This window comes from Anabrus simplex, chromosome 10 (assembly GCF_040414725.1).
Source record: "Anabrus simplex isolate iqAnaSimp1 chromosome 10, ASM4041472v1, whole genome shotgun sequence".
NCBI lineage: Eukaryota > Metazoa > Arthropoda > Insecta > Orthoptera > Tettigoniidae > Anabrus > Anabrus simplex.
The window spans coordinates 70,237,664-70,263,652 of NC_090274.1; the positions used below are offsets into that span (position 1 = coordinate 70,237,664).

Sequence of the window (25,989 nt, forward strand, 5' to 3'; positions counted from 1 at the left end):
GGGAACGAAAGCTGGGTGGACTCAGGATATCTTATAAGTTAGATGTAACAGACATGAAATAGCCAGAATGATTGCTGGTACAAACAGGTGGGAACAATGGCAGGAGGGTACTCGGAATGAGGAGATGAAGGCTAATTTAGGAATGAACTCGATGAAGCTGTACGCATAAACCGGCTTCGGTGGTGGGGCCATGTGAGGCGAATGGAGGAGGACAGGTTACCTAGGAGAATAATGGACTCTGTTATGGAGGGTAAGAGAAATAGAAGTAGACCAAGACGACGATGGTTAGACTCAGTTTCTAACGATTTAAAGATAAGAGGCATAGAACTAAATGAGGTCACAACACTAGTTGGAAATCGAGGATTGTGGCGACGTTTAGTAAATTCAGAGGCTTGCAGCCTGAACGCTGAAAGGCATAAGAGTCTATAATGATTATGTATGTATGTATGTATGTATGTATGTATGTATGTATGTATGTATGTATGTATGTATGTAGGATTAGTGTTATATGGAGGACGGTTGCCTAGTTGTACTTCCTCGTAAAACTATACTCACCACCACCACCACCACCACCATCACAGGTGGTGGATTCCACAGATTTGCAGAGTTAGAGTACGGAAAGTGGATTGCCCAGGCGGTCCTAGGAAATACCTAGCAGTTAATTCCTAAAACAAGGAGACTAGAAAAGAAGGCATGCAAAATACCTGTGGCTGGGGACAGTAGAATAACACCCACGGTATCCCCTGCCTGTCGTAAGAGGCGACTTAAAGGGACCTCAGGGGCTCTGAACTTTGGAGCGTGGGTTGGCGAACAAGGGGTCCTCAGCTGAGTCCTGGCATTTCTTCCACTTACTTGTGCCAGGCTCCTCACTTTCATCTATCCTATCCGACCTCTCTTGGTCAACTCTTGTTCTTTTCCGACCCCGACGCTATTAGGTTTGCGAGGGCTAGGGAGTCTTTCATTTTCACGCCCTTCGTGGCCCTTGTCTTTCTTTGGCCGATATCTTCATTTTTCGAAGTGTAGGATCCCTTCCATTTTTCTCTCTGATTAGTGTTATATAGAGGATGGTTGCCTAGTTGTACATCCTCTTAAAACAATAATCACCACTACCTTGCATCCAAGACGTCTAGAGTGTACAGGATTGCTCAAGTCGATATTTCGCTTAATAGGGTGTCATAAGACAGGTTTTTCCGGACTGAGTGGCTCATGCGCTGGCTTTCTGACTCCAACTTGGCAGGTTCGATCCTGGCTCAGTCCGGTTGTATTTGAAGGTGCTCAAATACGGCAGCCTCGTGTCGGTAGATTTACTGGCATGTAAAAACTCCTGCGAGAGTTAAGATTTAGCGCCTATTACTAATAGTCATGGCCTAACTTTAGAGTATACCCTATAAAAAGTTTGGGACTACAGCCCTACCTTCGTCGTCACCAAAGACAAAATTATTGAAAAGTGGAACAGGGGGTGTGTCAGAGTGTGGAATGGGTCATATTACTGAGGGAACATTAGGATATGAGACCGTATGCCAGCTCTTCGTGCCGATCAGGCAGAAATGCTTGGGGGTTACGCCAAACGGTGATGATACCAAAAGATATATAGATAATGCCTTTATTGGTGGAGAAGTTAGGGCTCAAGGCCCTCTCTTACACTTAACCACTAGAAGAGTATGCATTTACATATCTTTATCATTTCAAATACAAATAAAGCAAATAAAATATAAATGGAAATAATAATAATAATAATAATAATAATAATAATAGAGAGGGAGAACAACAGAACGCTTACGAGTTGATCGAAGGATACTCAGGACGATCATAAACAAGAAACATCATGTGGATGGACAGTGGAGATTGTTGCCGAATGAGATTATCTATCGGGAAAGTGAGTCCATCACAGACACGATGAGAAAAAGAAGAATTGCCTTTTTTTGTCATATATTTCGACTAAGTGATAACAGAGTTTTAAAACGATTATTTAATTACTTTTGGAATAGTAAATCAAAAAACAATTGGTTTAAAGAAGTCCAAAGTGATTTGAAGGAGTTGAATATTACCATGCAAACCATAGAAAACAGAGGCAATAAAGTATTTTGAAGAATAAATGCATCAGGCTTCCTCTGACCACTGTACAGAGGAAACAATATGTTATAACGGATGCGGAGAGGGCAGCCAGGTCAACCAGACTCAAGACTTTTTGGGAGAAGAAAAGGAAGACAAATGTGTTGTAGTCTGATTTAAGTGCTCCAATGTGGGCGTAAACTCTGTAAATAAATAAACAAGTAATAATAATAATAATAATAATAATAATAGAATCCTTAATTTTAAAATACACAAAATAAAGTACACTTAAGTAATGTAACTACAGTAATCCATTCATTCATCTCATTCATTCCTTCATTCATTCCTTCATTCACTCCAACAGTTATCCAGCAAGTCAGCGGGATCTACGCAGCAAATGCTCGCGGCAAGCCACTTTAAACTTGCGATGAGGAGGATTGTCTCTAATGTTCGCAGGTAACGAATTCCATGACCTAGACGCAGAGATCATGAAGGAGCTGTTGTACACAGCAGTGCGGTTTATAGGCATGGGCCAGGGAGGAGCCAGATCTTGTATTGTGTTCATGATAGGACGAGTGGTAAGGAAAAGATGAAAACAGATAGTCGTGAGTATTAGTGGAAAGTACTTTGTGCAGAAGGGTCCAGTTTCTTCTTACTGTCGCAGGTTATTTCAGTCAACACAGTGCCACAGTAGTTAAATATAGGTAGTATCAGAGAGCGAATTATTTGTACTTAACCCTCCACTGCATACTGTTGCCGTTAGGCAACAAATAACTTTTCACGGGGTGGAAGTAGTACCTTTGGTTTTAGGGCTGTTAAATATTGTTGATAGAGGTAGTTTTATGGCACACCTTCAACTGTACAGTCAATTAAACACATATCCCAGTGATGTCCTGTTTTTTTTACATCACATAAGACAAAACAGCCCTACACCCAAAGGTACTTCCACCCCGTCAACATCCATGCGTACCAACCACCGTTTATTTTACGTGGGCCCTCCCCATCACATTACTACAGGCTTCAGGAGTACCTCTGGCTCAACCTCAAAGACATTACCGACATACGGTCGTGCAAGCTGTACTTGCGCCTTGCAGTACGTACCCATGGCCAGTAGGTAGTAATGTTCGGTCTTTGAATGTTAAAAGCTTAGCGTAAAATCGTGAAAAATCGTATATAATATTCCACTATGGCAATCCATATCACATACGAGTGTTAAGCTACTAGCCCCAGTCAAGAATTTCTGGTACATCTAAAACACTGAACGTATGTCGAACATCAAAGCTTGAAATTTTCTCCACCAAACAAAAATGAAAAATAATTCACGCAGTAGAGGGTTAAGTCGAACAGAGAATACATTAGAGAACCGTTTCAGGGGACATAAGCATTTATGTACTTTATTACGTGTGTTTATCACCTGTTGAGTCCAATTTAGGGTCAGTCATAATAATTCGTAAGTTAGTCACTGAAGTAGAGTAGGGTATGATTTTGTTTAAAATTATTGCGGAGATGTCCTATTGCTTGAGGGAATATAGGTTTTTTTTTTTTTCTGGTACCGATAATAACTTGAGTCTTACTTGGATTAATAAACTGTTTTTATTTGCATAGTCACGAAGTTATTTCAGTAACTGCAGTATCAATATCACTCGGTTTTGAATGATAGTAAATCTGTACATCATCCGAGTACACTTGCAATTTTCAGAATTTAAGAGCTTTTGATATATCATTAATTTGGATGGTAAATAACAGTGGTCCGAGGACCTACCCCTGAGGGACACAGAGGGTCTTACTTTGCCATCCTGAACGATACCTTTGAGTTTTCCTTTTGTCCAGACACAAAACATTTCCTCACAATTACGGCACACAATATTCGGTGCGCATTTTGTGTCCGGATCGTCCAAGGAAATTTCAAAACAGGTTTTATACGCACGTCTCATAGATTATGAAATATTACGCCTTTGATATTGAATTGTGTATCAACCATATATGTAAGCAGAAGGTATCAGGATATTTTTTTACATTTATGCCTACTTAGAGGCTCACGATCCTGTCTGAAAACTGAATAAGTGTTCATCAGATATTTTTATTTGAAAATAATAAAAATTATGTAAAAATGGTGTGGTTAAACTATTAATTATTCTGTAGTTGTCTTTAATCTAAGCGCCGTTCCCCTCTAACTCGAGTGTAAGAACCAACAGGTGCTTTTATCAGCAAAATATAAGCATTCAAACTGCAAGAAAAATAGAGCATGCACAAAAAAACGGACTTAGATTTGTATCGGCGGTGCAGAAATAGATAGAAACCGCTGGAAAATATCGTGCAACAGAAAATGAAAAGATAAATGTGCCCTAATTTTATTTGAAGGTACGTACGTTCTGGATCTGTTTGTTGTTTGGCAGAGAGTCGAAGGATGTAGCCAGGACTGTAGTCAAGGATATACGCGGATATTCGCCGTATGCCCTCTGGTGAAGTCCACTAATTTCTTGCGTATAGCTTCTAATTTGGCTCCTTTCCTTTTTATCTTCTCCATTATGTCAGTGAGTGTTAACTCTCCAGCTAAGATCATAATCGAGAACATCGAAGTTTCAGTTTGATGTATAACATGAGCCATCACCTTTTTGAGGTCACCAGTTTCCGTCGCTTACCGGTAGCGTTATGTTCATACATTGGAATGCCTCACCAGTTGACCGATTTAAGCCTGAGAAATACAGTATACGAAAATGTGACTGCAAAACAAACTTACTGCAACATACACCAGTTCAGGAGATAGTTCCGGTGAAAAGTGTGATCGCAAATAAAGAGGCGCTTTGGATTGTGGCAGTTACTGTGTAAGCAAATGAAGATTTTCAAACTAGTGCATTCAGATATGGATTCCTTCTTTGTCTTCCCCCGTGGGTGGGGGACACAGACGAAGAATACATCCACGGTATCCCCTGCCTGTCGTAAGAGGTGACTAGAAGGGGCCACCAAGGGATGATTGTATTAGAACCATGAACCATGAAACTACTTATGATTAGCACCATTACTCGGGGAACACCTTGGGTCGCCTTTACTTGAGAGTAGTACCAACTATGTTAGATACACTATAGGTTTTTTGATTGGTAGCAATAGTGGGTGGGTCACTGTGTTCTGCAGTACCAGTTCCCCCTGTGGGTGGGGGCGATAGAATAACACCCACGGTACCCCCTGCCTGTCGTAAGAGGCGACTAAAAGGGGCCTCAGGGGCTCTGAACTTTGGAGCGTGGGTTAGCGACCACGTGGCCCTCAGCTGAGTCCTGGCATTGCTTCTACTTACTTGTGCCAGGCTCCTCACTTTCAGCTATCCTATCCGACCTCTCTTGGTCAACTCTTGTTCTTTTCCGACCCCGACGCTATTAGGTTTGCGTGGGCCAGGGAGTATTTCATTGTCATGCCCTTCGCGGCCCTTGTCTTCCTTTGGCCGATACCTTCATTTTTCGAAGTGTCGTGTCCCTTCCATATATTTCCTCTGATTAGTGATATATAGAGGATGGTTGCCTAGTTGTACTTCCTCTTAAAACAATCACCACCACCACCACCACCACCACCACCACCACCACCACTACAGTACCCGTGATTAGTACCATTGTGAGAAACACCACAAATCTAGGCACTATATGAGTGACACTGTGGGTCTGCGTTGCCTGTGATTAGTACCCACTATGTGCGGGACACCACGGGATAGTACGAGTCCCTGTGATTAGTACACATATGTGAGGAACACCATGGGTTTGCGTTGCCTACGACTGGCGCCATTATGTGAGAAACACCATAGGTCTGCGACGTACAATACTTGTGAGTAGTGCCATAATGTGTGGAACACCGTGAGTCGATGCTACTCATGATTAGTACCGCAACTTGAGGAATACCATAGTTCTACTTTACTAGCCATAAGTACCATTATGAGAGACCGTTGAACTGGATGTTGGGCCCCTTTGGACAACAAGACCATCGATTTAGAATTGTGCTTTGTAAGCAGTCCCTTGGTCAGTAATACTAATTTTTCAATGCAGTGTTTTGGGTAGGTGTGGCATTGCGGGTCAGATCCACTGTTTAAGTTGATAATCATTGTTCATAGTCATCTTTTTGAATTCTAGTCAGTGGGTGAAGTTTGAACTTTTAAATTGTCATAGCATTTCGTCTCATTTTGTACCATTACGGGCCGATGATCTAGATGTTAGACCCCTTTAGACAACAAGCATAATCATCATCCTTATCCTTCTGTGTCATCACAAAATTTCTTCTATATGCCTGATAAGCTAAACTGAGGGAAGTTTGTTGTAACTAGCTGTAACCCATTAATTTTAAAGATAAGGGTGGTCTTGCATCCAGGATCTGTCATGCCGAGTCTTAGACTATACCACCAGGCCATGGCAAATGTTTTTAAATCTAGGAGACAGACAATTTTGCTGGTACTCGCATCATTAACATACCGGCGTGATTTTAGAGTTGTATACACTACAACAGATTACCACAAAATGTAAAGACAGCAGGACACTGATCTAAATAATACACGCCACTCTGAATACAAATTCATGAGACTAGCTTATTGTTTCATACTTATACTTTGATACTGTTCTGAGAAACTTGTAGCATGATGATATAGATGTTGATTCCCATAGGGAACCTGAAATTCACAAACTGATGCGCCCAATTTAGCACACTGGGGCGAAACGCTGGTAACCAGGAATGAGTTAGCTGGAAAATGTATAATGTCCAATAACGGACCAACTAGATTGGTATTATTAAACTTGTAACAAGTAAATTGCAAAATGAATATTGTCGTGAACAATACCTAATTTTACAATTCCTTTGTATATATTAGTCTGACATGTTATAGGATTACTAACTTAAAGCTTGAACATTATCTTTCTACGTAAGGTATCTAAAAAATATGATAAAAAGAACAATCCATACTTTACAAGACATCCTTATTGTGCCTTTTGTGTCCATGAAAGAACTTCATGTACTGTCAACATACGGGAATAAATTCCGCGAGAGTACGTTCTGTTTCACTTTACAATAACAGCTCTGTTAAAATAATATATTAATAGCAAAAGAGATTATATTCTGATAGTAAAGAAAAATCGCAGGATAATATTCGTGTCATGTATATGAGAAGTATATATGAGTTTACTTCTATGTCGGTATTACTTTCTTCACGAGAGGTTTTCTCGACACCCAAGCGAACGCACTTAACATTATTATTTCTCGTATTGCTTATGTAATGCGGCCTTTATTATTATTTAAAATGGTAATAACATTAATATCAAAGCAGAAATCGTCCATACTTACCAAGATCACCGCCGTTACCTAACCTTATTCTCTTGTTCAACCGAGTTCGATAAAATCGCATGGAGTGTCAATGGGTTGTGTATTATTACATGCGCTTTGCAATATTTCAGCGACACCAAACCGGGAATTAAATTATATGAAGGGGGGGTGGGGCGGTCACTTTGTGGAGAAAATATCACGTTTTTATTCCATTTTAGCTGGCTGAAACTAGGAATTACAGGAATTATTTTAAATTATTAAAAATGAAATGAAAATCCGCAGCCTTTTTTCCAGTCATTCGACTGGGTCAGGAATGGAATGAATGAAGCTCCCATCTAGCGGCGAGGATAGGAATTGTGCCAGCTGTCGAAGCCTACCGCATTCCTCTGGGGCAATGATTAATGAATGACAGATGAAATGAAGATATTGAAGAGTGCGGCTGGAATGAAAGATGACAGGGAAAGCCGGAGTACCCGGAAAAAAACCTGCCCCGCCTCCGCTTTGTCCAGCACAAATCTCACATGGAGTGACCGGGATTTGAACCACGAAATCTAGCGGTGAGAAGCCGGCGCGCTGCCGCCTGAGCCACGGAGGCTCTTGGCTATAAATTATTTTCAATTGTATATTCACACCGTACCCCTATTTAATTGTAATACACTTGTAATCTTGTTCCTTTGGTGAAAGTTGTATTGTGTTAGTATTGAATCACTCTCAAAAAAAAAAAAAAAAACAACTTATTACCGCATGAAAGTAAACACTGTCAATTTTTATCCCTCCGTCAAAATTCGCTCAGAGAGCATCAAAGAACTTACCATTTTGTGGCTCTTTTTCTTTTAGTTTTGATGTATATACCCCACCCGCTATATCCCACAAACGCAGGTACTTCTGTTGTATATACATTTTTTGCTCCCTCACTTCTAATTCCCAATCGCCGCTACTGCGGGGGGGGGGGGGGTAATTATACTCTGCTCGAGGAAGAAGGCGCCAAAAAAAAAAAAGTTTAGGCGTCATGGCGAGCTGGTACGGAATTTGTCCTGCCCCGCTATACCGTGGGAGAATTTTGCGACTACAACGTTGGACGTAGCGCGTAGAATTATGGATGAGGGAAGTGTATGACAGACAGTACGTTTACATGCATGATTCAGATCGATCTGAGTACACTTCCCGTATTGAAAACGCCATGTAAACGGGGACTCGGTTCGGATTGAGTCTCAAGGTCGATACGGTAAAATCTGGGATCGTATCGTACTCGGTTCGGATTGAGTTCCATGTAAACGCGGATCGTACTGAGATCGTATTGAAAACGACTGTGCACACACTCCATGTTTGTTCTGACAAAATCATCATCATTAAAGTTCTGTCGAAATAACTAATATAATAAGCCAGTAAATATATTTACCTGTATAAATAATCAGCAACTGCAATCATATTATAAGACGGCCAGCCCTGGCGATTAAGAAAATCACGATAACCTTCTGTTGGAGGGAAAAATTGGAATGTGCGTTCTATCTATTTCACGAATTACATTTGGAATACCACCCATACTTTCAAAACTGAAAGTTATCTCCTGGGCTTCTATTTCATTTGGCGTACTCAAATCGATCTCAATCCCCATGTAAAACTAATAGTCACTTCCGTATTCACTGGACATGCTCTTGGCTGTGGTACAGATGAGCGAACATAACCTAGACATACTGTAGTCGACTCCACCCGCACCACGGAAACTGTGTGACTGAGTCACGTCACATTTTATCGCTCTTCCGGTGAGGGAGGAAGTGGACCAGGTACTCAATGAACGTGCTGGGAGGTTTTTATGACACTGAATAAAAAAAATAGAGGTGAGGAACGCGGTAACACTTAGTGGGTGGCATTGACATCACAGTAGATGCCTGGTGGGCGAGTTACATGCTAGATCAGGACATTTCTTAACTTGTTTTCGAAACTAAGGTGCATTTAAAGGAGGAGTTCTTTGCTGGTAGGTCTCGTCTGTAGATGAATTATACCTAATCACGTATTTAAACATTGTGGTGCATAAGACACTGAAAAACGTTTATAAGTAAATTTCTATTCACATGTCATTTTCTCATTCCCGTTGCACCATCAACTATAGGCTATTATTCATTGATTACACTACCCAGCATGATTTTTGCGCCAAGGCATCTGATACATGATTTTAACTAAATAAGGTCCCCTGATTTCAGAAATGCCATTGGTTCTTTTGTATCACATCTAGTTTTCATGATATTTGCCATTTACTGTCTGAAAATGTGTCATTTCGGCACAGTGCTGCATTGTGATAACGGCGAATCGGGTGTTGGTGGATTCCTACAAGAGGAGCTTAAAGGCTGTACTACTTCACAACGGAAACATTCTAGCTTCGATTCCTGTGGCACATTCGGTTTCACTAAAAGGATATTACAATGTATCACAATGCAAACTGTTTTAGATAAAATCAAGTATCATGAGCACCGGTGGGATGTGTATAGTGACTTGTGTGGTATTGTATTTGGACAACAGGCAGGCTACACTAAATTCCCTTGTTATTTATGTGAATGGGACAGCAGAGCTAGGGACAAACACTGGTCTGCACCTTCCTGGCCCAAGAGACAAGTTTTGACACTTGGTGTGAAAAATGTTACAAATGTTATAAATGCTTCATTAGTTGACCCACCAAAAATTATTTTGCCACCGCTACACATCAAACTGGGAATCACGAAGCATTTCGTTAAGGCCTTGGACAAAAGTAGCCTCTGTTTCAAGTACATTGCAAGCAAATTTCCACATTTATCTGATGCAAAAGTCAAGGAAGGCATTTTTAATGGACCACAAATTATAAAGCTTATGAAAGACAGAAACTTTGAACAGACGATGAATGCCGTGGAACTTGATGCATGGAGACGCTATAATGAAGTTCCTAGGAAATGTAAAGGATGGACAATACGAAACAATAGTGAAAACGATGTTGGGTGAAATGAAAGAGTTGCGTAGAATGAGTCTGAAACTGCACATTCTCATCTCGATCAATTTCCGAAAAATCTTGGGGCTGTTAATGAAGAGATGGGAGAGAGATTCCATCAGGACATCAAGGAGGCAGAAAGAAGATACCAGGGGAGGTGGGATGAACCAATGATGGCCGACTATTGTTGGTGTTTGAAAAGAAAGACAAACTTTGATGCAGTCAGACGCTGGGGAGCCAAGCGTTCATTCCAAGCGGTCATCTAGGACTGTTAAAGTTGATTTTGTTCACATTTATGAATTCATAAAGATACTGAATAAAAGTTGCAATGTTTGCTTGTAAATCATGTTTAATTGTAAAAATAAATTGCTTTCATTGCCTCAGAGTTGTTTGTGTGCTTTTGTGTAAATCAGTATTATATTACAATAAATGCTAAATATTTCATTGTAATTTTATACTCAATAATTATTCATTGTATACAATAACTCAAGACAATATTCAACTATTTCAAAATATATATAATAATACAAAGAAATATAGATATTTCCAAAATTATCAACATTTTTCAGTACTTTCTAAGTGCAATATTCAGATCGATCTCTTATTTTGATATACCTATTGCGAGAAAACGTGACGTGATACGTATAAACGGACAACGGATTCGTGTTCAGCGACCCAAAGTTGGTTAAGATCACCTATCACACCTCTTGCCGCAAGAAAAAAGTTTGAAAATGCTGGGTTGTGTTACCTGTTGTGCCCGTCGTTGACCGGACAAGTTGCTCCTAAGATTCTGACGCACGTAGGTTGATTTGCTTGTTGTGTCGTCCTCTCTATGGCCCTTCGCACTTTCATCTTTTGGAATAAAAACCAAGTAGGCCTATGTGATTAATATTTAAAAAGTCGAACTGCACACAGATGTAGAAAGCCAGGATGATTTTCATAGCAACTCCCCATAGAGTTATTTATCGGCTCTTCGAGTTAAACACCCCCTATGGGTGGTGGCGGTAGAATGACACGGTATCCCCTGCCTGTCGTAAAGGGCGACTAAAAAGGCCCCCAGGAGTTTTGAACTTTGGAGCGTGCGTTGGTGACCACGGGGCCCTGAAATGAGTCCCGACATTTCTTTCACTTGATTGTGCCAGGCTCCTCACTTTAATGTATTTTATCAGACTTCCCTTGGTCAACTCTTGTTCTTTTCCAATCTGGACGGTATTAGGTTCCGAGGCCTAGGGAGTGTAATTTTCACGCCCTTCGTGGCCTTTGTCTTCCTTTGGCCGATACCTTCATTGTTCGAAGTGTCGGATCCCTTCCATTTTTTTTCCCCTCTGATTAGTGTTATGTAGAGGATTGTTGCCTACTTGTAGTTCCTCTTAAAACAATAACCACCACCTCTTCGAGTTAACTTTTGCACGATCGTCACTGATTTCTAAGTAAATTTGTTAATGAGTATTACTCCCTCCGCTGTCCGGCTCCATGGCTAAATGGTTAGCGTGCTGGCCTTTGGTCACAGGGGTCCCGGGTTCGATTCCCTGCAGGGTCGGGAATTTTAACCTTAATTGGTTAATTTCGCTGACACAGGGGCTGGGTGTATGTCGTCTTCATCATCATTTCATCCTCATCACGACGCGCAGGTCGCCTAGGGACGTCAGATCGAAAGACCTGCATCTGGCGAGCCGAACTTGTCCTCGGACACTCCCGGCACTAAAAGCAATACGCCATTTCATTTTATTACTCCTTCCGCTCCCAGCTCTAGTTAGATCTTTCCCGTCTTCTCTTCCTCTTGATCTCTCCAACCCCAAGAGTGATACCTTGGTGATTCTTTCCTTTGCTCTTAAGTTCACACTTTGAAAGTTCGACTTCTGCTTCTTGACTCCTGCAGAGTTAAGACGGGATGGCCATCTAAATCTGTGGCCGGTGCGTTGTCATACGGGAACGTCGGAGCGACAAATTGTCGACAGTCGATTACTTCCGAGGACGGATTGGCAACGCTGACTGTGCAGTGCTGTCTAGTCGAAGCCAGTTCACTACAGGTCCATGTATTCTCTTTTCTATATTACACAGTTCAATATGTATTTAAGTTATATTGTTAACCATAAATAAATATTTAAGTAAAATTGATCCAAGTTAATACGTAATCCGAAAGTATTTAGTGTGTCCTGCGCTGGCGGGCGTGACCCGAACGGACTCAGCCACTTTCCGGGTCATTTAGGAAAACTAAAAGACCCATGAAAACATCTTTCAGATAATAAACTTAAGTTCAAATATTTACTACATTTTCCCCGCAGAAAGTATTTTATTGGCTGAAAAAATTAAAACTTGGCCGCGTACTGAAAATGTATGATTTTACAGATTTAAATTTACGTGTTCAGGTTGTTATTCTTAATTATGTTTGTAACGGAGGTACACCGTCTCCATCCCGTTGAACTGCGCGCCTTCTAGGTCATCTGTGTGGCGAATCCGGAACTAATGTAAATCAAGATACTTGGACCTTTAACCTTGAGGTGTCTCTACCATCGGCCTATGTGCCCCCACTGGCGGGACTACGGACAATTACTTTTTAAGGGAATTTTTAATGTTTGTAAACCTGAAGTTTTGTAGATTGTGTTTTTCATGTGCTAAGGTTGTCAACACTCCTACGGCTTCCTTTTTCCTTAGTCACCGGGCGAGTTGGCCATGCGGTTAGGAGCGCGCAGCTGTGAGCTCACATCCGGGAGATGGTGGGTTTAAGCCCCACTGCCGGCAGCCCTGAAGATGGTTTTCCGTGGTTTCCCATTTTCACACCAGGCAAATGCTGGGGCTGTACCTTAATTAAGGCCACGGCGGCTTCCTTCCCATTCCTAGGCCTTTCCTGTCCCATCGTCGCCATAAGACCTATCTGTGTCGGTGCGATGTAAAGCAAATAGCAGAAAGAAAAAAAGCCTTGGTTATTAACCAATCAGGAATTTTGTGTATATTTCTCTAGCCAATTAGAATTGGGGTGTGTACACGCATTCTGCCTAGCTCAAGAGTTCTGGAACTTTCCCTTCTGAGATGCTATATAAGCTGGGCGCCTTAGGGCCGTATTGTCACCTTCATCGCTCCGGTCTAGTGAGTGTACGGCGTGATAAGGAGGCAGGAGTTGTAGACCCGCATTCGGAAGGCCCAACAACTCAAGGCAATGGCAGACATCTCTTAACATGCGATAGCTCCAGGCAGATAACTTGAGGAGAAGGTTTCAAACTGCTTTTCTTATTGCAAAGTGCTAAATTCATTGTTTAAATGTAGATTTTCGGCAAGTCTGAGTGCTCGGTTCTAATCCCTCCTGGGGAAATATGTAAATTAATGGAACAAATAGTGTTCACCCTCTGTTAATTCACATTCAACTTAGTATGGGGTGACTAAAATGTTCTAAACCTCTAAATTCTTCACACTGCTTTGATTCTTAATATTTCGCATCTAGTCACCGCTCGATAGTATAGGCTGAGCCTCTGCAACTTCGGCCCAGGGGCTCTGAACTTTGGAGCGTGGGTTGGCGACCACGGTGCCCTTAGCTGAGCCCTGGCATTGCTTCCACTTACTTGTGCCAGGCTCCTCACTTTCATCTATCCTATCCGACCTCTCTTGGTCAACTATTGTTCTTTTCCGACCCCGACGGTATTACGTATGGAGGCCTAGGGAGTCTTTCATTTTCACGCCTTACGTGGCCCTTGTCTTCCTTTGGCCGATACCTTCATTTTTCGAAGTGTCCGACCCCTTCCATTTTTCTCTCTGATTAGTGTTACAGTATATAGAGGATGATTGCCCAGTTGTACTTCCTCTTAAAACAATCACCGTCACCATCACCACCACACCAGAACCAGCCCTCAGGTCGAGAGAAAAATCCCTGACCTGGCCGGGAATCGAACCCGGGGCCTCCGAGCGAGAGGCAGCTATATTGCTCAACTCTTATAAATTGTGTCCAATAATTTTCGCTATTGTACCTGATTTTCGGACTGATAGTCCGTTGTTATGCCATTTAGCTGTTATTTGTTTATTCGGATTATCTATCAAATTTTTTTTAAAAAAGGAAAGAAATAACATTTCATAATTTAGTCCTTTAACTTATGCTCTGGTCATTTCCCTGTCCACTCAATCACCCTGGCACCCTCTTATACCTCTCTGGTCCACAATATTTCCGTAACAATTTTAATTGGTTTAGGTGGAAAATAGTTTTACCGCTGAAATCAGCATTCTTGTCTTTCCTGAAGCGTGTAGTATAATTTGTTTTTCAATACTGTAGGAGGTAACATCCGGAGCTTGGGAGAGAACAAACTGCCTTGCACTCCGAACTCATGTGTTCCATTATAGACATTTCTTCGCCAGTTGTTACATAACCTTGGCAACAGCGTCATTTCTCGGACCCGCCTAATTTGGTGGCCGCGCCTATAGTTGTACAATCAATCTCCACCACCTCAGGTCGCAAATAAGGCACCTAATTTTTAAAGTGCAATAGATCGATCTACTACGGTTGCTGTACCAAGATTCGAACTCATACATATTACATGAGACAAATTCTGACTGCTCTGCTATGTTAATACACGCGATGGTTTCTAAGTATCGTGTGATAAAGAAATTCACAGGAAATGTTTTTGAAAGAATTTGCATCGCAAATGGAATGAGTAATATCATTCATTAAGTGTATTGCACACACAGAGAGAAATTACTCCTCAGGAGAAGGAACTCTGGCGCTGTGAGAAACATTCGTAACCTCGACAATTATAATGGTGATTTCTTAAAGCTTAATAAACATGAACTCCCATTGGCTGTGTGAATACTGCTCCATGGAAGCTTCTGTTAGTGGTGCAGTCAGTTAGTCGTTGACCTTTTGCTTCCCTGTTGAAATCCGTGGTAGCTCAAGGTGGTTTACTTGCAACAATTTCTAGCCGTAGAGATGGTAACATCGTATAAGGCAAATGACTAAATAGTACTGTTTCTTTAAGAATATATACTAATGTATATCCCGCGTTCATTGCTCTTTACCGGGCGAGTTGGCCGGGAGCGCGGAGCTGTGAGCTCGCATCCGGGAGATAGTGGGTTCGAACCCCACTGTCGGCAGCCCTGAAGATGGTTTTCCGTGGTTTCCCATTTTCACACCAGGCGAATGCTGGGGCTGTACCTTAATTAAGGCCACGGCCGCTTCCTTCCCATTCCTAGGCCTTTCCTCTCCCATCGTCGCCATAAGACCTATCGGTGTCGGTGCGACGTAAAGCAACTAGCAAATAAAAAAAGGAAAAAAAAAGCTTTGCTCTTTATAAATCTGCAGTGCTGATTCAGTAATTGTCTGCTGCAGGAAATTACATTAAGTTTGATAATAATAAGAAGACGAAAACGAAGAAATTGATCAAATTAACTGTAACACAATTCGAAAGTTATTTTTCTCTGAAGAGTTTCCGAGCCGTTCGAAATTGCAGCCGGTGTCCGACAAGGAGATGGATTATCCCCACTAATATACAGGATGACCCAAAAGTCGGTAAACATTTGACGAGGCAATTCTTCACGTAACGTTGGAGGTAGAGAGGTAATATTTGATCCATGATGGCATGACATGGGATTTGACACCAAAATAAAGTACACAAAATGACTAACAGATGGCGCTGGACAGCAACACCTCGGTTACAAATGGCCACGCACGCTTTACTTGATATGGGGTTCAATATAACCAACAACGATTGCACAAACAGGCCAACATATGGCGCTGGACAGCAACACGTTAGTGATGTCGCTTGAGACCCGTTAACGGTATAAAAGGAGCTGTTTTGAGAGAGGGCGTCAGATGCGCCTGCAATCGCGGCATGTTGACGTTACCAGAAAGATACTGTTAATGAAGCTTTAATTACTTGATTTTAATGTCATTAACACCCTATGTCATGCCGGTCATGTGTGTCAGTTATTACCGCTCTACCTCCAATATTCCGTGAAGTATTGCCTCGTCAAATGTTAACGGACTTTTGGGTCACCCTGTACTACCTAGTTCTGGAAAAGGTTAGTGGTGAATGGAAAACAAGAAAATAAAGGTATAAATATTGGCAGACAACAGACAAGAAGCAATCCAGTCTATAGAAAACTGCATGAAAGAGCGGCCAAAAACGGACTCCAAATTTCATTGAAAAATTCGCTAATATAATAATAATAATAATAATAATAATAATAATAATAATAATAGGAACTAAACCAAAATTCAACAATCACCAATTTCGGAAAAATCATCCAAGTGGATAAATTCAAGTATTTACGTGAAATTATACAACCAGCGGAGATCAATCAGGATGCAATAAGCTTGCAAAATCATCTGGAAGAGCAACAAAATCATGATTTTTAAAAAATGCAAAATTACGACACTGCAACAGTCATCAAACCAGAGGCACTTTATGCTTCCAAAACCCTGATAACTGGCGGCAGGTCACAAATAGAAAAATCCAGGCTGAGTGGCTCAGACAGTTGAGGCACTGGCCTTCTGACCCCAACTTGTCAGATTCGGCCCTGGCTCAGAACGATGGCATTTGAAGTGCTCAAATACGTCAGCCTCGTGTTGGTAGATTTACTGGCACGTAAAAGAATTCCGGCAACCCGGCTTTTCCGAAAACCGTTAAAAGTAGTCAGTAGGACGTAAAAATCAAAATCAAAAAAGCAAATAAACATGGAAAACCAAGAGACGAAAAATTCTTAGAAAAATCTTAGGACAAAAATACGAAAATTTTATTTGGATGAAAAAAGAAACCACGGGGAATTTGTCACGTCGCAAAAAGAAATCAGATACAATTAGAAAAAGGCAATTATAATTCTACGGACAACTGCACAGGGTACATAATAGGAGGCTGACAAAGAAACTTCTGAAGCTCTGAAAAACCCGACGATGGTATTAGGATCGCAAGGCCTAGGGAGTCTTTCATTTTCACCCTCTAAGATAATAATTTCCCCTCTGATTGGTGTTAATGGTTGCTCAGTTGTAATGAATAAAAACCTACAACCTGTTTTCTACTCAGTGACCAGGTCTGGAATGAATGGAGCCCCCATCTAGCGACAAGGATAGGAATTGTGCCGGCTGCCGAAGCCTATCTGTCCTCTGGGGCAATGATTAATGACTGACAGGTGAAATGAAATGATATTGGAGAGTGTTGCTGGAATGAAAGATGACAGGGAAAACCGGAGTACGCGGAGAAAAACCTGTCCCGCCTCCGCTTTGTCCAGCACAAATCTCACATGGAGTGACCGGGATTTGAACCACGGAACCCAGCGGTGAGAGGCCGAAGCACTGCCACCTGAGCCACGGAGGTTATTTGCTCAGTTGTACTTCCTCTTAAATCAATAATAACCACCACCACTATTCCCTGAAAAACCGCGACAATTGGTTAGTGGGAAAAAAAAAAAAAAAAAAAAACCGAAGCTCTAGAAGAAACTGGTATTACCGAGGGAGAAACAAACATAAAACGAAATGTAGAAGCTTAGTAAGCGAACATAAATTTGCACCGAAACCTAAATAAAAATATACGGGATAGAGCGAAGAACGCAGAAAGGAATTCGGTGAACGAATGAAGAAGAATTGGGAAAAAATGGAACATTGTACTAAATAAGTTAGAACGCGCTCCTTAGTTGAGTATAACGAATTAATAATAATAATAATAATAATAATAATAATAATAATAATAATAATAATAATAATAATAATAATAATAATAATAATGGCTTCTGGCCTTCGAAGAGGCCTGGTGTAGGTTTTTCGAGTTAGCGCGGTGTGGACGACCTGCGCGTCTATGACGGTGACGCTCTACCTATGATGAACTCTAACGATGATGATGATGATGATGATGATGATGATGACAGCGCACACACACACACACACACACACACACACACACACCCAGTCTCCTAGCCATCGGAATCAACCAAGGAAATAATCTATATGTATATGTGTGTATATTATATATATATATATATATATATAACGCTAACTTGTACGTTTCACAAAACTCAAGCTCTCGAACCAGGGGGAGTTAAAAGGTGCGGTTTGTACCAAAATCTTCCAAATCGTCTGATTAGCACAGGAAAAATCTTGCATTTCTTGAAAAGTTCACGGAAATACTGTATATTTATTTTATGTAATTCATTTAATTACAAAGCTGAGCCAAGATTTGAATCGATCTTCATGGACCGATTGTCGCTAGGCGACAGTGACTTAAGTCCGGTAAGAAATGCTGTATATAGAGGGATGGGAACACGCCGCCATGTTTTATGAAGTACCTTTCTTGCTAGTAGGTTCATGTAACTAGATAACTCATTGCCTGTTATTTGGAAATAGCAAACAAACATGCCGTGTTCGAGATGTACTTTCATGTAACTAGGCCGAGGAATATGTTCATTTTAGCACCAGACGGAAAAACAAAGGTCATGTATCCACTCGCGTTGCAATGGAACATCATGCAAATAAATCGCCATTTATGTAAGGATATAGAAATACTTCGATTAAATTAATAGACGTAGGAATTTAAAAAATAGAACATATTTACAGTAATTATTTCTTTGTTTTGTAAGTGAAATGACAAGTAAATGTAATAAGAAAAATATAAATAACAAAGCCAAAAATAATGAAGAAAAATTGCATAAAGTAGAATTAATTAAAAAATGCCTTTTATTTATTGAGGTGTAGCAGCGCACGCCGGGTATCAACTACTACTAATCAAGTAGTAGTAGTAGTAGTAATAGTAATGTTAATAATAATAGTGTAATAATAACAATAACGTGAAGCGCACTATTGTTGATGGCGTCGGGGAACCCCCCTTTCAATGAACCACCTGATTGCGCTCGGTGAATGTAGTCTGTTTTATTAATGCTGTTTATGTGGTCTCCTATGGGAACAAGATATCGCACGCAGACATGCAACACAATTACGAAGTCTCCCCCGCACTTTTTCTTGGCACAGACTTTCTTATCAGATGAACTTCTGCTACTTAACATGTGTTTGAATCTTTTCCAATTTTTAAATTGGAAAATTGGAATCATTATTAAAGTATCTAACAGCTGGTTTCCATGACAACAGAGCAATGTCACTATTTCCTTCTATTTTTTAAAATTTAGCACGCTGTATGGCTTTTGGTGCCGGCAATATTCGAGGACTCTGGCTCCGGTGGTGCAGGGGTACCGTGCTTGCCTCTTACCCGGAGGCCTCGGGTTCGATTCCCGGCCAGGTCAGGGATTTTTACCTGGATCTGAGCGCTGGTTCCAGGCCCATTCGGCCTACGTGATTAGAATTGAGGAGCTATCTGACAGTGAGATAGCGGTTCCGGTCTAGAAAGCCAAGAATAACGGCCACGAGGTTTCGTCGTGCTGACCACACGACACCTCGTAATCTGCAGGCCTTCGGGCTGAGCAGCGGTTGCTTGGTAGGCCCTTCAGGGCTGTAGTGCCATGGCGTTAGGTTTAGTATTCGAGGACATTTTCGGCTCGCCTAATGTAGATCTTTCTATATGACGCCCATCGGCGATTTTGCACGTATGGGGGGATGATGTTGGGGTGACGGTGAAAACCAATGTTGGCACATGGCCTACTCCTGCCAAGTAGCACCGAGGAGTCTACTGAAGACTTAACATATCCATGCGACGGACGATGCACCATCAGAAGCGACATATTCCCTGTCTCCATATTAAATAAGTCTACTGCGAAGAGGTTTGGAATTTAATCCGGGCTTTTGGCACGCAGCATAGTGATTAGAAATTGTATACCACCACCTCTCCTACCATACCAGCTAACATTCTGATGGTGATATTTGTTTTCCAGCAATGGGAGTCGAGCCGTCAAACTATGGTGTTAGATTGGTACGTAGCGGGCTGAGTGGCTCAGACGGTTGAAGCGCTGGCCTTCTGACTTCAACTTGACAGGTTCGATCCTGGCTCAGTCGGGCGGTATTTGAAGGTGCGCAAATACGTCATCCTCGTGTGGGTAGATTTACCCGCACGTAAAAGAACTCCTGCGGGACTAAATTCCGGCACCTCGAAATCTTCTAATACCGTAAAAGTAGTTAGTGGGACGTAGTAAAGCCAATAACATTATTATTATTATTATTATTATTATTATTATTATTATTATTATTATTATTAGTAGTAGTAGTAGTAGTAGTAGTAGTAGTAGATTGGTACGCGATGCCCTAACGATCATGACCCCCTGTGGCTGGGGGCGGTGGAATAACGTCCACGGTATCCTCGGTCTGTTGTAAGAGGTGGCTAAAAGGGGAACCATCGCTCTGAAGTTGCGAGTGTGGGTTGGCGAGCACGATTCCCCTAGATGAATCTGGCATTGCTTTCACTTGTCAGGCTCCTCACTTTCATCTTGACTCCCCGACCTCCGTTGTTCAACTCTTGTTCTTTTCCGACCCCGATAGTTCGTTTCCGAGGCCTAAGGAGTCCTACAGTAATCACCACCACTTAACGTTCACGGCCACCAGGTATGATTTAATTTTCCTATAACGTACGATAAATGATTAGCCCGAAGGGTAGTCTGATCTTCAGCAGACCTACGATCAGTTGTCACAGACATTCTAAGTGCTCAATCATGTGAACTCTGAGGGCCAGTATTTTTAGAAAGTTCTTGTGGAAGGCCGCATAGTATTTGTGTACACATTATTTATTTAGTTATTTATTATTCCCGGTCACCCATCCAAGTACTGACCACGCCCAATGTTGCTTAACTGCGGTGATCGGACGAGAACTGGTGTATTCAACATGAATTGACCGTTGACAATGTCACTGGCTCGCTCCCACCTAATGAGTTTCCGATTGTTGTAATGAATAGTTCCATCTATATATATAAAATAAGAGTTTTGTCTGTACATTTCTCAGAATTTGAAAAAAATGGTATTTCTGTATCGTTCATGTCCACAGTAACAAGGAAATGCATTTTTTTTTCTTTTTCGTAATGTCTGTCTGTGTCTGTCTGTCTGTCTGTCTATCTGTCTGTCTGTACACGCATCACTTGAAAACGGCTGAAGAGAATTTAATGAAAATCGGTATGTAAAGTCGGCGGATGAGCCACTACAATCTAGGCTATAAATCATTTTATTCACGCTGAGTGAAATGGTAGTTTAGGGGAAGGCCTAAAATTCAATTCTCAAGTATTTATAGTTTAAGTGGCCCTGTCGATAAATACTACATAACTAAAGTTACATAGAATTAAATTTCCGATCATTTATGTCTTATACAATTTTACCGTACCGGCTATTATAACACTAATATTCATGAATTTCGATTTTTGTTGCTAAGTCCACATCAACGCCGAACCACGAGAAAATGGGTGAACAGAATTTAATAAAAATTGGTATATAGAGTCGGGGAAGAAAAACTGTAGTCCAAGCTATAAACAATTTTACTGAACCTGGGTGAAATGGTAGTTTAGGGGTAGGCACCTAAAATTTAATTTTTAAATACCTTCGTTATTGCTCCTATAGAAAAGTACTACATAACAAAAGTTATAGAGAATACAATTTCCGATCATTTATGTTTTATTCAGTTTTACCGTACCGACTGTGATAAGAGTAGTATTTCAGAGTCGGAAGGAAACTAAAAATGCGAAGGCCTACAATATAGAAAGCACATAACATTGATCAACAATAACATTACATTGACCATTGTTTGTAGTGATATTCTTTGCCTCTTATCGTGCCCTCAACTACGATAGATGGGATTACTGTTGCGTACCGAGTATAACAGCCTGACTCAATATTGGCGGGAAAGAGCTGGGGAGTTGGAAAACATTTTTCTTTAGCATGCCATTCCTCTGGTTCATACATTGTCTGATACTACTGGTACGTAACACACCGGTTCATCATAGTATTCCAGCTATTCGCTCCCTACTCTGACTCGCTGTTTTGAATGAGCAATGTGCAGATTTGGCAGATGCTCACTTAGTAATAGTAGTATGACCTGGTCTAGAATTACAATTTAGGCCTATTCCAAATTATAGCTCTACAATTCACTAAATAATTCAAAATTCAACCCTGAAAAGAGACGTTACTTAAGAAAAGCGTCTTCCTCTTCACTTTTATTAAATTCTACATTCATTTTGTTCCAAATTAGCAGTGAAGAGGGGTTTTCTCCTCTGCTTTGGAGGAAAAATTTGCCTCCAAGTCAGTTAGATTTTTCCGCCACCAGTGTAGTGAAATGAGATTTCCCGACTCATCGGGTACTCCTAGGAAAGAGATTAGTGAAAGGTCATAGATTTGTCCTCCTGGGACTCCCCGCTATTCGACCCCCCCCCCCCCCTCCCCCGACAAAAAGCAGAAGTGTTCACGGATCAAGGCTGTGCGGCTTGGCCATTCCAGCTCTGGAACTTTGGACTGTTAGATCGGCAGCGTAGTACTGTTCGTTAAAAGTGAGAAAATGTGTGGTTTTTAATTTGATCGAGTATTTCATACTGATTTTAATCGCGCCATTCCTACTGACGTCAATGTAATGACATATGTTCATTTCACTTGGGAAAACCACTAAGGCAGTCTTTCTGAGAATGTTAAAAAGCAGGAGGAGAGTGTCTGCCATTGTAATGAAAACTCCCCATCCTGATTGTGACTGATAGTAGGCAAGCAACCGAGCTCGATAGCTGCAGTCGCTAAAGTGCTGTCAGTATCCAGTAATCGGGAGATAGTGGGTTCGAGCCCCACTATTGACAGTCCTGAAGATGGTTTTCCGTGGTTTTCCATTTTCACACCAGGCAAATGCCGGGGCTGTATCTTAAGGCCACGGCCGCTTACTTCCACTTCCTGGGCCTTTCCTATCCCATCGTCGCCATGAGACCTATCTGTGTCGATGCGACGTAAAACAAATAGCAAAAAAAATAGGCAAGAAGACCTACCATCATAATGAAAATTCCCTAACCCAGTTTTCATATGAGAAAGATGTTTGGTGACTTGCCGTCGCATTTCTAGGGTAACGTTGCTATGCAATATAATACAATCTTGCTCACAAGGTGTACACTATTTAACACTGAATTCTGTATACAATGTAGAATTCCGTAGCGAAGCATGGGTACATCAGCTAGTTTCACATAAAACTGGAGATTCCTTAACTGTGGTGACGATATCAGCTGACCCGTTAAAACTACAAGCACCCACGGTATCCCCTGCCTGTCGTAAGAGGCGACTAAGGGATGATTACATTAGTACCGTGAGACTACTTGTGATTAGCACCATTACGTGGGTCGACATGACTGGCAACTAGTACCACCTTGCGAGGAAACCAAGGGTCTACGTTACATAGGAGCAGTACCATTATGCGAGAAACACTACGGGTTTGTGTTGCTGTGGATTACCATAATGTGTGATACACCGTGGGTCTACATTGCCTATGATTAATACCACTATGCTGAGGAACACCACGGATCTGGCCGTGGGCCTGTGTTGCTTGTAATTGGTGCCCTTATTTAAGGAACACCATGGACCATGGGTCTGTATTACCTGTGAGTGTGCCATTATGCGTGACATACCATGGGTCTGTACTACCTGTGATTCGTGGCACAATGCGAGGAACACCATGAATCTACATTACCTGTGATTATTACCATTATAGGAGGAACACCACGGTTCTGCTTTACCAGTGATTAGTACTATTATGAGGGACCGATGACCTGGATTATGGACCCCTTTAGACAACAAGCATCCTCGATTCAGTATTGTGCTTTAGAAGCAGCCATTGGTCAGTAATACTATCGTTTATGATAGTTTTTGACTCGGATCCACTGATTGTTTTTAATTCATATCCATCCATTTATTCTTAATCATCACGTTTGTTATTCTGGTCAGTGGATGATTCTGAACTTTTAAATTGGCGTTACATTTTGTACACTTAGGGGTCGATGGCCTAGATGTTAGGTTCCTTTAAACAACCAGCGTCGTCATTATCATCATTATCATTCTGAATGTTTCATATAGGGAAGTTTCGTGTGGTCTCCTGGTACGTTCTGTTCCAGTGTGTTTCCGGCGATTAATCTAGTATGGAGAGTTGTATAAAGGAAGTTCTAACATGCACCCTTGACCATAAGGATGGATGTATTCTGCCCGAAGGCAGGTCCGAACCTCCGCAGAGATGTGCCTGAGCCGGAGTTTACGTACGGTGGGGTGGCCAATTCCTCTCCGTTCCTCCATTCCCTTACCCCCATCAACAGCGCGTGGCAACCCATCCAAATCTTGACCACGCCCAAAGTTGCTTAACTTCGGAGATCTCACGGGATCCGGTGTTTAAACACGGCTGCGGCCGTTGGCCCTTTGACCATATAACACATTTTATTTTTTACATGTGAGGAATGCTTCCTGCAAGTTTGGTCGTACCGGTGCCTTAGATAAGCGTAACAAATTTTGTTAAAATATACCAATTGCAGATTGTGAAGTGTGTTGTATATCTTCCACATTGCCTGGATTATGTTTTGTGCATGCAGGTATAAACGTGGTGGCTGGTGAGTTCCGGATAGTGAATGAGCAGTATGAGCCCGTCCTACAGAACTCATCATCCTCGGACTACAAGCAACTCGCGCAGCAAATTACTCAGCTGGTAAGTAATGGAAGTTATGCATTAACCCTTTACAGTGCACTCGTACAATAATTTACTTATTTTATGTTTTTTTTTTTAAAATAATGTTCGTTGCTCCTTCACCGATGGCGTATGCATGAAGATTTCGCTTCCTAGTGTATGTAGCGTGTATAAGTTACTGAGGAGCTTTAAGCCATCTTCGAAGCTCTGCGGTTTGCATTGGGTGACGAAAGAAATAATTTTCTCATGTGTATGAACTCGCAACACCCACTGGTACAGCAGATTCATGACCTTCTAGGCAGGTTAAGTGATGCTGGCACCAGAATCACTTTCGCATGGCTTCCAAGCCACGTTAGGATTGCGGGAAATGAACTTGCGGATAAAGCTCAAACGAAGCGGGACTTTTACTTCAAAGACCTATGAATGTACATGCTAAAGATACTTGTTCTCAGCTACGTCGAACCATCTTGGCGTCCTGAGCATCGGAGTGGCTAGCTAACCGAACTCCCAACAAGCTGAGAATACGGTAATTAAGAAGACAACTACCGTGTGGCGGTTCTCTTTCCGGCCTTCACGGAGAGGCCATAGTGTTGTATAGGCTGAGGATAAGTCACGGACGATCTACACTCTCTTATCTCCTAAAGAGGGAAGAACCCCCAGTGTGTTCTTGTGGTGCCGACTTCACCGTGGCCACCATCCTCGCAGAGTGCGCCGATCTCTCTGGCCTAAGACGGAGCCTCGAACTCTGCATCGAACACATACTAGCCGATGACGCTCCTACTGCAGATCTCGTCATCCGCTTTATGTGCGTCAGTGGATTATTCAAGAGCATGTACATTTAGTGTTCTGTTACTCAGGAAACTCGCGTTCCCTTTTAATTCGTTAGTGAACTTTTTGGCTTAATACAATAGTTTTTTGTTTTATTTTGTACTTCGTTTTGGAATTCGAAATTCCTTCGTTGAATAAAGAATTTTGTTTTATTTAAAATTTCTTTTCCACTTAATATGTTCAGAGAGGATGATTATCTAGTTGTACTTCCTCTTAAAACAAAAATCACCACCACCACCACCACCACCTTAGAACTGAAAGTAATTTTTACCTACCGTACAAAAATAACAGGCGTATATCATGATGTCGCAGGATTCGGCGACAATGGGAAAAACAATTCTT

General features: G+C 41.5%; 1 protein-coding gene across 4 annotated transcripts in view; it reads left to right on the forward strand.

Annotated features, from left to right (window-relative positions):
* The window catches only part of LOC136881941 (uncharacterized), a 478,253-nt gene that overhangs the window by 395,921 nt on the left and 56,343 nt on the right, over positions 1–25,989 (forward strand). For all 4 annotated transcript variants that reach the window (XR_010861050.2, XM_067154405.2, XM_068229428.1 and 1 more), the window contains exon 4: positions 24,728–24,840. Coding sequence is in view for 3 of the 4 variants with exons in the window: in XM_067154405.2 (XP_067010506.2) it covers positions 24,728–24,840 (113 nt within the window). In the remaining variant the exon portion in view is untranslated. The remainder of the gene's footprint in view (positions 1–24,727; positions 24,841–25,989) is intronic.